The 12,611-nt window shown below is 44.4% G+C and overlaps 1 protein-coding gene across 2 annotated transcripts in view; it reads right to left on the reverse strand.

The window, feature by feature from the left end:
• Positions 1-12,611, reverse strand: part of LOC135547590 (adenylate cyclase type 5-like) — a 147,433-nt gene that overhangs the window by 44,988 nt on the left and 89,834 nt on the right. For both annotated transcript variants that reach the window (XM_064976730.1, XM_064976729.1), the window contains exons 4-5: positions 3,822-3,933; positions 1,448-1,575 (exon numbers count right to left, since the gene is read on the reverse strand). In XM_064976730.1, coding sequence (XP_064832802.1) covers positions 1,448-1,575; positions 3,822-3,933 — 240 coding nt within the window. The remainder of the gene's footprint in view (positions 1-1,447; positions 1,576-3,821; positions 3,934-12,611) is intronic.

Below are 12,611 nucleotides of genomic sequence, written 5' to 3' on the forward strand. Positions count from 1 at the left end.
ACACCAAGACAGTCATGAAGAGGGCATGTCAACACCTTTTCTCCCTCAGGAAAATATTTTCCATGGGTCCCCAGATCCTCAAAAAGTTCTACAGCTGCACCATTGAGAGCATCCTGACCGGTTGCATCACCGCCTGGTATGGCAACTGCTCGGCATCCGTCCGTAAAGCGCAACAGAGGGAAGTGCGTACGGCCCAGTACATTACTGGGGCCAAGCTTCCTGCCATCCAGGACCTATATACTAGGCAGTACGCACTTCCCTCTGTAGCGCGTTACAGTCAAAGTAGTAGTTTATGTGTCGGGGGGCTAGGGTCAGTTTGTTATATCTGTAGTACTTCTCCTGTCTTATCCGGTGTCCTGTGTGAATTTAAGTATGCTCTCTCTAATTCTCTCTTTCTCTCGGAGGATGTGAGCCCTAGGACCATGCCTCAGGACTACCTGGCATGATGACTCCTTGCTGTCCCCAGTCCACCTGGCCGTGCTGCTGCTGCTCCAGTATCAACTGTTCTGCCTGCGGCTATGGAATCCTGACCTGTTCACCGGACGTGCTACCGGTCCCAGACGTGCTGTTTTCAACTCTCTGGAGACAGCAGGAGTGGTAGAGATACTCTTAATGATCGGCTATGAAAAGCCAACTGACATTTACTCCTGAGGTGCTGACTTGCTGCACCCTCGACAACTACTGTGATTATTATTATTTGACCATGCTGGTCATTTATGAACATTTGAACATCTTGGCCATGTTCTGTTATAATCTCCACCCGGCACAGCCAGAAGAGGACTGGCCACCCCTCATAGCCTGGTTCCTCTCTAGGTTTCTTCCTAGGTTTTGGCCTTTCTCTGGAGTTGTTCCTAGCCACCGTGCTTCTACACCTGCGTTGCTTGCTGTTTGGGGTTTTAGGCTGGGTTTTCTGTACAGCACTTTGAGATATCAGCTGATGTACGAAGGGCTATATAAATACATTTGATTTGATTTGACGATCAGGTCTACACCTGTTGTATTTGGCTCATGTGAGAAATAACATTTGATTTGATTTGATGTGAAATCCAACACAATAGATCACTGAGTACCACTTTACATTTTTTCAAGCATGATGATGGCTACATCATATTATGAGTATGCTTGTCATCAGCAAAGACTAGGGTTTTTTTAGGGTAAAAAGAAATGGAATATAGCTAAGCACGGGCAAAATCCTAGAGGAAAACCTGGTTCAGTTTGCTTTCCAACAGACACTGGGAGAAAAACTCACCTTTCATCAGGCCAATTGGATACTTATGTAAATGAAAATGTTTTCATTTTGTCATTGTGGGGTATTGTTTGTGGATGGGTTTGAACAAATATCTATTTAATCCATGTTGAACTCAGGTTGTAACACAACAAAATGTGGAATAAGTCAAGGGGTGTGAATACTTTCTGAAGGCTCTGTATGTGGCCATGTCATACTCACGAGATGGCCTCGATCATGTCCACCCCCATCTCCACACAGCAGGATGCGTGGTCGGCCCGGGCCTCTGGCAGCCCAGACACACAGTAGTAGCAGTCTCCCAGGATCTTAATACGCAGGCAGTGGTTTTCCTATTGACACACAGACAGCATACCTTTCATGATCTATTTCTATTCAAATCCTATTTTCCCTAACTCCTAACACTAAACCTAACCCTTACCCTTACCCTTGCCCTAACCCTAACCTTTACTCAACCCTAAACCTAACCACTACCCTAATTGTAACCCTAAACCTAACCCCTAAGCCCAAAATAGCCATTGTCTTGTGGGCTCCCCACGACCCCAAGAGGGAGAATTGTCCTGGTTTTGCTATCCTTGTGGGGACTTTGGGGGATTTCAGGTATCCACGAGGATAGTAATACAAGCCCACGTACACAGAATGTGTTAGTGTGTTAATAGCGTTTCCTTTATACAGTAGAGGGTTTTACATACCATGATTACAATATTTATTATTATTGCTTATTGAAATGCACTTTGTATTGTCTCTCTGGATAAAAGCTTCATGACTAAAATGTCAATGTAAAATAATTCCTTAGCATTTAAAACCTGACAAATATACTGTATCTAGGCTACAGAATTCTGGCTTCACATTTGACCAACACTTGGGATGAAACTGAAGATCTGGCATGTATGTGGTATGATACATACAGAGCAGTGTTACCCATTTATAATGTCACTTCTGAAATAAATAAATACCATATTCCTCATGCCATAGATATGTTAAGGGTTTGGACTTTCACATCTGTTAGTGTTGAATGACATCGGAAACTGATTGTTCCCAGTGGGAACGTCAAGGTCTGGAATTACTGTTCTTCATTTTCTGGGAATTGGTACTGCAAAAAGCCCTCTTTATACAGCATGTTAAAAATAGTTTTAGAAAACAATTTTATCTTTTTTTAATACAATTTCCCTGCAGTGTAAAATACTGTTATTAATAACTATGTGCCATTATTTCCCTCCTTCTCACTGTAAACAACAGAGCTTTGTGAGGAGAAAGTCCTACTGCACTCCATTATTGCTGTTTTACACACTAAAAACAAATGGTTCTATATAGTGTAAACAATAGAGCTTTGTGAGGAGAAAGTCCTACCGCACTCCATTATCGCTGTTTTACACACTAAAAACAAATGGTTCTATATAGTGCCAAATAAGGGTTCTTTGGCTTGTTACCAAAGCAGAACCCTTTTTGATGGTTCTATAAAGAGCCATACTCATAAGGTTCTAAATGGAGCCAGTATGGTGCTATAAAGAACCCTTTCCTAAGGTTCTATAAAGAACCATTAAAAGAAGCTTCTATGTAACACCAACATTCTGCTATGGTTACAACCCTTTTTGGGGCTATATAGAACCCTTTTTTATGGTTCTTTATTGATAATGGTTCTGTAAAGAACCTTTCTCAATCTCAAAGATTCTTTGTAGAACCATACAGGGTTTTTATTCAGATGTTATTATTGTGTTTAGTCACAAGTTGAATCAGGTATGCTAGCTCTGCAACAGCTGGGAGTCCCTGAGGAGAGAATGAGAACTATTGACTTTGTCAATCTTTCTCAATTAACACAAGGCCAAACGTGAGTCTTTCACAAGACACAAGACACCATCACTGGCCATTGTCATATATAACATGTACTGGCATAGCACAACATATTAGATCAACTGAAATGACACTCTCACTCACGGTTGCACAAAAATAGCTGTGAACAAACCCCAAATATTCAAATGAGCCGCCGCCCCTACATTTTAATTATCACTAAAAGTGAAAATAACAATTTTTTTTAATGGCAAAGAACCATTGAAGTTCTCAGTGTTCTTTGGGTCAGTATGATTCCACACAGAAGCATCACCCTTCCCAAAGAACCCTTGAGGAACCCCCATTTTTTTGTGTACTGTAAAAGACACAACATAGGCTATTGTGTGTGTGTGCTTGATTCTTTGTTATTTAGCATTCAAGGCGATAAAGTTAATGGGGTAGTGGGGGTGGAAAAACACAGGGTGATCAAATGCAACTTAAGAGAAAAATCAAACAAAAACTTTAATGGAAAGCTTTAGTAATCATTCTTCGTTACTTCCAGAACACATAGCTGAGAAGCTGAGAAGCTGAGCTTGTCCTTGGTATGACGTTAAAATGCACCGGTTGCTTATCCAGCCTTGTGGTGTGTGTGTGTGTGTGTGTGTGTGTGTGTGTGTGTGTGTGTGTGTGTGTGTGTGTGTGTGTGTGTGTGTGTGTGTGTGTGTGTGTGTGTGTGTGTGTGTGTGTGTGTGTGTGTGTGTGTGTGTGTGTGTGTGTGTGTGTGTGAGAGAGTGTGTGTGTGTGCTCTCACCGCAGCCAGCTTGTCGAAGCGGGCAAACAGTTCGTTGAGAGTCATCACCAGCTCCTGGGCAGTACACTGGGACGCCAGACTGGTAAACCCTTCAATATCTGCAAACAGGATACTGCAAGACACACACGCACACACACATACACACAAAGAGAGACACACAAACACAGAGTGAGAGAGACAGACAGAGACACACACACACAGAGGCAGAGAGAGGGAGACATACAGAGACGGAGCGAGAGAGAGACACAGAGAGAGACAGAGACACACACAGAGACAGAGAGAGGGAGACACACACAGAGACAGAGAGGGAGACATGCACAGAGACAGAGAGAGGGAGACACACACAGAGACAGAGAGAGGGAGACACACAGAGACAGAGAGAGGGAGACACACACAGAGACAGAGAGAGGGAGACACACACAGAGACAGAGAGAGGGAGACACACAGAGACAGAGAGGGAGACACACACAGAGACAGAGAGAGGGAGACACACACAGAGACAGAGAGAGGGAGACACACACAGAGACAGAGAGAGGGAGACACACACAGAGACAGAGAGAGGGAGACACACACAAAGACAGAGAGAGGGAGACACACACAGAGACAGAGAGAGGGAGACACACAGAGACAGAGAGGGAGACACACACAGAGAGACAGAGAGAGAGAGAGAGAGACACACACAGAGACAGAGACAGAGAGAGAGAGAGAGAGAGAGAGAGAGAGAGACAGAGACAGAGAGAGAGCAACACGGAGACAGAGAGTGTGAGAAACACAGAGAGAGAGAGACAGAGACAGAAAGAGGGAGAGACATAGAGAGAGACAGAGAGATAGACACACACACAGAGACATAGAGAGAGGGAGACACACAGAGACAGAGAGAGTGAGAAATGCAGAGAGAGAGAGGGAGAGAGAGAGAGTTATCTCAAGTTACTTGCAAGCACAGTGCTCAGTATCTTACAGCCACCCAGACATTGAACTCAGCACAGTGCTCAGTATCTTACAGCCAACCAGACATTGAACTCAGCACATTGTTCCATATCTTACAGCCAACCAGACATTGAACTCAGCACAGTGCTCTGTATCTACAGCCAACCAGACATTGAACTCAGCACAGTGCTCCGTATCTTACAGCCAACCAGACATTCCTGCCAAGGTAGCAGCTACTTTTCCTGGGGTCCAAACATATTAAAGCACTTACATATAAAACAAAAGATAAAACAGTACATCATATAACATTATTACGCTACTGTACCTACAATACAAAATGTTTGATACCACCATACAACAATATCACAATGAATGCGTATGTGTCTGCATGTGTCTGTACCTTTGTATGTGTCTCGTCACAGTCCCCGCTGTTCCATAAGGTGTTTCTTAAATCTGATTCCACATCAGCTACCCGATGTGTAATAGAGTTCCATGTAGTCATGGCTCTATGTAGTACTGTGCTCCTCCCGTAGTCTGTTTTGGACTTGGGGACTGTGAAGAAATGTCTGATGGCATGTCTTGTGGGGTATGTATGGGTGTCCGGTACATTCAGTTTATCAACACCTCTTACAAAAACAAGTAGTGATGAAGTAAATCTCTCTTCCACTTTGAGCCATGAGAGATTGACATGCCATTGATATGCCATGTCATTAACGTTAGCTCTCCATGTACTTATAAGGGTCAGACGTGCTGCCCTGTTCTGACCCAACTGCAATTTCCTTAAGTCCCTCTTTGTGGCACCTGACCACACGACTGAACAGTAGTCAAGGTCCGACAAAACTAGGGCCTGTAGGACCTGCCTTGTTGATAGAGTTGTTAAGAAGGCAGAATAGTGCTTTATTATGGACAGACTTTTCCTCATCTTACCTACTGTTGCATCAATATGTTTTGACCATAGCATGTTTACGATCCAGGGTTACTCAAAGCAGTTTAGTCACCTCAACTTGCTCAATTTCTACAGATAATCATTATGAGATGTAGTTGAGGTTTGGGGTTTAGTGAATGATTTGTCCCAAATACAATTGGAAATATTTAGGACTAACTTATTCCTTTGCTATCCATTCTGAAACTAACTGCAGCTCTTTGTTAAGTGTTGCAGTCATTTCAGTTGCTGTAGTAGCTGACGTGTATAGTGTTGAGTCATCCGCATACATAGACACACTGGCTTTACTCAAAGTAAAGATTGAAAAAAGCAAGGGGCCTAAACAGCTACCCTGGGGAATTCCTGATTCTAATTGGTTTATATTTGAGAGGCTTCCATTAAAGAATACCCTCTGTCTTCTGTTGGACAAGTAACTGTTTATCTACATTATAGCAGGGGGTGTAAAGCCACAACATATACGTTTTCCAACAGCAGATTATGACCAATAATGTCAAAAGCTGCACTGAAGTCAAACAAGACAGCCCCTACAATAATTTTCTCATCAATTTCTCTGACCCAATCATCAGTCATTTGTGTAAGTGCTGTGCTTGTTGAGTCTACTTCCCTATAAGCGTGCTGAAAGTCTGTTGTCAATTTGTTTACTGAAAATGTGTTTACCTTACGGCCAACCAAACATTGAACTCAGCACAGTGCACAGTATCAGTAACCTGGTTAAATAAAGGTGAAATAAAAAATCTAATAAAAACGTACAGCCAACCAGACATTAATGAACAGATAGAGCAGTAGAATAAAAAGCTACATTTTTTCACCCTTAAGTAATACAACTAGATATAAAGTGGAAGAAGTATAGGATAGTCTGAAAGTCATGATTGCATCCCTCTCCAATAGCGACGCTGAACCTCTTTTCCTGAATGGCATCAGCTGTTACCACTGTTACGGAAGTGGCTCAAAGTAAGGGCTAATTGCCACTGGTCCATTAAATTCAATGGTACCTTTTTATTGGCAAGACATTCTGATTTTCTACAATAATAGCAGCCACCAGAGCACCTTATCGTATCAATATTATACTGATACATCAGCCCCATTATCATGCCAATGGCCTGACTACGTGACCGACTGACTGTGCTGTGATGAGCGCTAAAGTGCTATTGAAAAAGACAATCATTTCTGACAATGTGACTGTGCTGAGTGTTAGGTATCTATGCTAATGAAACACATTTATGTCCCAATGGTGTTGCAGAACAGACCTCACCCAACACTGAGATAGAATGTGTTGAGGCATGTCATTTTCCCTGAGAACAAGGTAACTGATCTGTCAGTCTATAGACCCCTGGGCTGGTGGGATGGGATACATTCACAACAGTATACAGTGTGGATGAAGATGAGCTCATCTGCTCAACCAGTTTCACTTTTCTATATTCAATCTGGAGACAAAGAGTGGCAGCGACAGGTCGATTTCAGGACTAGGCCAAGCCATGGTGGGACTGCCTGGGAGTCAGGTTGGCTTGACACTAGGATCACGGTTCTCAGGGACGTTGTGGCTCTCTGTTCCGTAACTAAGTCTCTGACGGTTGACTGTGAACGCTTGAATGGTTTCAGGAGACCATGCTATGCCATTTAAAGGAGTACTCAGTAGACAGTATGTTTAGAGGCTGCTGTCAATGAACGGATCCACGTTTGACCTCACAACTACTATTACATGAACCTAAAAAGGGAGGGGACTAACATTAGGTCATGATATCTTTTGAAATACTAGTTCCTTTCATCATGAGATGGAGATAAAGAGGGCAGGGGAGGAAGGGAGGGAGAGAGAGAGAGAGTTAGAGATAGAAAGAGTTAAAGAGAGAGAGAGAGTTAGAGAGTTAGAGAGAGAGTTAGAGAGAGAGAGTTAGAGAGAGAGAGTTAGAGAGAGTTAGAGAGAGAGAGAGAGAGAGAGAGAGAGTTAAAGAAGAGAGAGAGAGAGTTAGAGAGAGCAAAAGAGCAAAAGAGAGAGAGAGAAAGAGAGACAGAGGAGTGAGAGAGAAAGTGAGACACTGAGAGAAGGAGTGAGAGAGAGAGAGAGATAGATAGATAGACAAAGAGAGAAATCGACACAGAGAGAGAGAAGTCATTCTATGCCATTAAAAGGAACATTAACTTCTTGAAACTCCCCATCCCGGATCCGGGTTTGTGACTAAAGCCTCAGGCTCATTAGCATAACGCAACGTTAACGATTTCTGAAAATCGCAAATAAAATGAAAATAATGCATCTGCTCTCAAGCTTAGCCTTTTCTTAACAACACTGTCATCTCAGATTTTCAAAATATGCTTTTGAACCATAGAAATTGACTAATTTGTGTAAGAGTATGCAAAGCTAGCATAGCATTTTGAGTAGCATTTAGCACGCAACATTTTCACAAAAACCAGATAACCAAATAAATAAAATCATTTACCTTTGAAGAGCTTCTGATGTTTTCAATGAGGAGACTCTCAGTTACATACCAAATGCGCAGTTCTTCCTGAAAGCGTCTGTGTGTAGGAGAAATCGTTCCGTTTTCTACATTGCGTCTGGCTACCGAAACGAACCGAAAATTCAGTCACCTACAACGTAAAACTTTTTCCGGATTAACTACATAATATCAACCGAAACATGGCAAACGTTGTTTGGAATCAATCCTCAAGGTGTTTTTTCACATATCTCTTCATTGATATGCAGTTCGTGGAAGCTTGCTTTCCTCTCTGTATCGCATGGAAAAATACTGGCAGGTGACTTTTGCGCACCAATTTCGGCGCAGGACACCGGGCGGACACCTGGTAAATGTGGTCTCTTATGGTCAATCTTCCAATGATCTGCCCACAAATACGTCACAATGCTGCAGACACCTTGGGGAAATGACAGAAAGGGTTGACTCACTCCTCTCGCATTCACAGCCATATAAGGAGACAATGGAAAACAGAGCCTCAAAAATCCTTGTCATTTCCTGGATGCCATCTCATCTTGGTTTTGCCTGAAGCTCACGTTCTAGGGCACGCACAGAGAATATCTTGGTATTTCTGGACACGTCAGAGTGTTTTCTTTCGAATGGTATCAATTATATGCATAGTCGAGCATCTTTTTGTGACAAAATATCTTGTTTAAAACGGGAACGTTTTTCATCCAAAAATGAAATAGCGCCCCCATAGATGTAAGAGGTTAAAATCAAAATTCCAATTAGAATCTGTCCAAAAATAAATAAAATCAGTTATAGAACCAATTGCACTATATGGCAGCGAAGTATGGGGTCCCCTCTCTAATAATGAATTTACCAAATGGAACAAACATCCAGTAGAAATACTGCATGCAGAGTTTTGCAAGTGCAAAGAAAAACTCCAAATAACGCATGTAGAGCAGAATTTGTCCAATACCCCCTTCTTACTCGAATAGAAAAAAGAGCCATTGCGGTCGGCGGCCGAGCAGTTGCCATACCTGGCAGTGATGTGACCCATCAGGATGCTCTCGATGGTGCAGCTGTAAAATCTTTTGAGGATCTGAGGACCCATGAAAAATCTTTTCAGTCTCCTCAGAGGGAATATGTTTCATGACTGTCTTGGTGTGTTTGGACCATGTTAGTTTGTTGGTGATGTGGATGCCAAGGTACTTGAAGCTCTCAACCTGCTCCATTACAGCCCTGTTGATGAGATTGGGGGCGTGCTCATTCATCTTTTTCCTGTAGTCCACAATCATCTCCTTTGTCACGTTGAGGGAGAGGTTGTTGTCTTGGCACCACCCGGCCAGGTCTCTGACCTCCTCCCTATAGGCTGTCTCATCGTTGTCAGTGATCAGGCCTACCACTGTTGTGTCATCAGCAAACTTAATGATAGTGTTGGAGTTGTGCCTGGCCGTGCAGTCATGAGTGAACAGGGAGTACAGGAGGGGACTGAGCACGCACCCCTGAGGGGGCCCTGCATTGAGGATCAGCGTAGCGGATCCATGCTCCATGCTTTACCATTAGCAGCCATGCCTGGGGTCAAGACATATTGCTGGAGCTACTCCCAGAAGGCCTGTACTCCCATATTGCTGGAGCTACTCCCAGAAGGCCTGTACTCCCATATTGCTGGAGCTACTCCCAGAAGGCCTGTACTCCCATATTGCTGGAGCTACTCCCAGAAGGCCTGTACTCCCATATTGCTGGAGCTACTCCCAGAAGGCCTGTACTCCCATATTGCTTACACCTGAGAATCCAGTGACTGTGGTCTCTCTTAGCTGGAGCTACTACTTACCTTTACCTATGGAGGGTAGAGCATAGGAGCATAGTAGAGGAGAGGGGATGCTGCCTTCTAACTGATCTGGGATCTGTGTGGATGTGGATAAGCATTCTAGGGTTTGAACCAAGACAAATAAACAACGACAACTTAAAAGCTGCATTCTCATAATTTGTTTTCTTCATCATCCAAGAGTGCCTTGATTGAAAATGGAAGCTCCACCAGTACCACTGTTGTACTTGGATAAATGTTTTGTATGTCAAGTGATGGCAACAAAATACTCTGTCCTTTTTTGTCTCTGTTCAGGTTGTGTCAGGGGAATTATACTGTAATGTCCAGTCCCCCGGTCTGTTTTCTGTGTGATCCCGGATTGGCTGGTTGACACAGACACAGGCGAAGCAGATCATATGAACCAGTCCAGACCTCATCAGTTTAAACATAGATTATCAGCTTGTACTTTAACTGAGGACAGGGGCGCCATGGTGGCTATATTTAGACACAAATACAATCCCTGTGCCTCCCACAACCAGCACATTAAGAGCAACACAAATATTATCGCCCAGAATGCAGTATGTTCAATTCTCTTAGGGCAGGACCATAGATGTATATCTGGGCTGGTTTGGAAGGGTTTTAGCGGGCAGGGGGAAAAGAAGTAGAGAGAGCTGTGTCATGTATTCAAAATTGATGTAATTAGTACCTAGGGGATGACTAATCAGATCTTGGATGAATGTATATCCTAAAACGGTGATGTTTTTCTCCAAAGGGACATTCATCGCATAGTAACCTAGAGTAGGCTACTGAACAAACCACAAGGCATTCAGAGAGTCATGGGTGTCCATCATTCAATACTCCCCTTCAGCAGGTCTTTCATGTCAGAAGAACATAAGTAATTGTCTACTATGTAGAAAAAAACATGTACTATAAATTACCTTATACATGATTTCCTTGATTTGAGACATTCATAAGAAAAATACATTCACAAAAACAGGACGTCACCACTGAGAGAAACACATCAAATGGTTGGTTATTGTGTAATCACTTCACCACATGAGGAAGGTACACTGTTTTGCACTACTGTAAATATGTTGTAAATCAGTTCAAGTGGTGGATCATCTGCACTTTGATGGAGAAACCTTAAACAAGGCCCAGGATGGAATAACAACCCTTTTACAGCTTGGGCTGAAACCGCTGAAACCCAGAGTTCCAGCTGAAACGAGACACCAGAGCTGCAACAGCGCAAAAGGCATTACGTTGTTAGAAAGTTGTTTGTTCCAGTTTGCCTCTGCGCTTGCTTGCTCGCTACGCCTTGGCTCGCATGAAAACAGCAGCCATACCAGGGACCGCGTCCAACAACCTCCCAGGGAAAGAATGCACACACAGGGACAGAGAAACAGAGATAGACAGAGACAGACAGAGAGAGAGATAGACAGAGACAGACAGAGAGAGAGATAGACAGAGACAGACAGAGAGAGAGACAGACAGCCAGAGACACAGACAGATACATAGACAGACAGACAGACAGACAGACAGACAGACAGACAGACAGACAGACAGACAGACAGACAGAGACAGAGAAAGAGACAGAGACAGACAGAGAAAGAGACACAGACAGACAGAGACACAGACAGAGACAGACAGAAACACAGACAGACAGAGCGACAGACAGACAGACAGACAGAGCGACAGACAGACAGACAGAGACAGTGAGACAGACAGACAGACAGACAGACAGACAGACAGACAGACAGACAGACAGACAGACAGACAGACAGACAGACACAGAGACAGACAGAGACAGAGACAGAGACAGACAGAGCGACAGACAGAGCGACAGAGCGACAGACAGACAGACAGACAGACAGACAGACAGACATACAGACAGACAGACAGACAGACAGAGCCAGAGACAGAGCCAGAGACAGACAGAGACAGAGACTGACAGAGACAGAGACAGACAGAGACAGAGACACAGACAGACAGACAGACAGACAGAGACAGAGACACAGACAGAGACACAGACAGAAACACAGACAGACAGACAGACAGACAGACAGACAGAGACACAGACAGAGACACAGACAGAGCGACAGAGAGACAGACAGACAGACAGACAGACAGACAGACAGACAGACAGACAGAGAGACAGACAGAGAGAGAGAGACACAGACAGAGACACAGACAGACAGAGCGACAGAGAGACAGACAGACAGAGCGACAGACAGACAGACAGACAGACAGACAGAGAGACAGACAGACAGACAGACAGACAGACAGACAGACAGACAGACAGACAGACAGACAGACAGACAGACAGACAGACAGAGACTTCCTGCTCCCTGACCGCGTTTCCTCCGGACCTCCTGGCACTGTCACAGACAATCCTCTTTTCATCTCTATAGCTTGACCCTTCAGCACTGTTGTCTCCCTGGCTCCCTCCCTCCCTCCCTCCCTCCCTGGCTCCCTCCCTCCCTCCCTCTCTCTCCCTCCCTCCCTCCCTCCCTCCGTCCCTCTCTCTCTCCCTCTCTCTCTCCTCCCTCCCTCCCTCCCTCCCTCTCTCTCTCTCTCTCTCCTCTCTCTCCTCCCCCCCCTCCCTCCCTCCCTCCCTCCCTCCCTCCCTCCCTCCCTCCCTCCCCTCCCTCCCTCCCTCCCTCCCTCTCTCTCTCCTCTCCCTCCCTCCCCCTCCCTCCCTCCCTCCCTCC

Source organism: Oncorhynchus masou, chromosome 10 (genome assembly GCF_036934945.1).
Source record: "Oncorhynchus masou masou isolate Uvic2021 chromosome 10, UVic_Omas_1.1, whole genome shotgun sequence".
Classification (NCBI taxonomy): domain Eukaryota; kingdom Metazoa; phylum Chordata; class Actinopteri; order Salmoniformes; family Salmonidae; genus Oncorhynchus; species Oncorhynchus masou.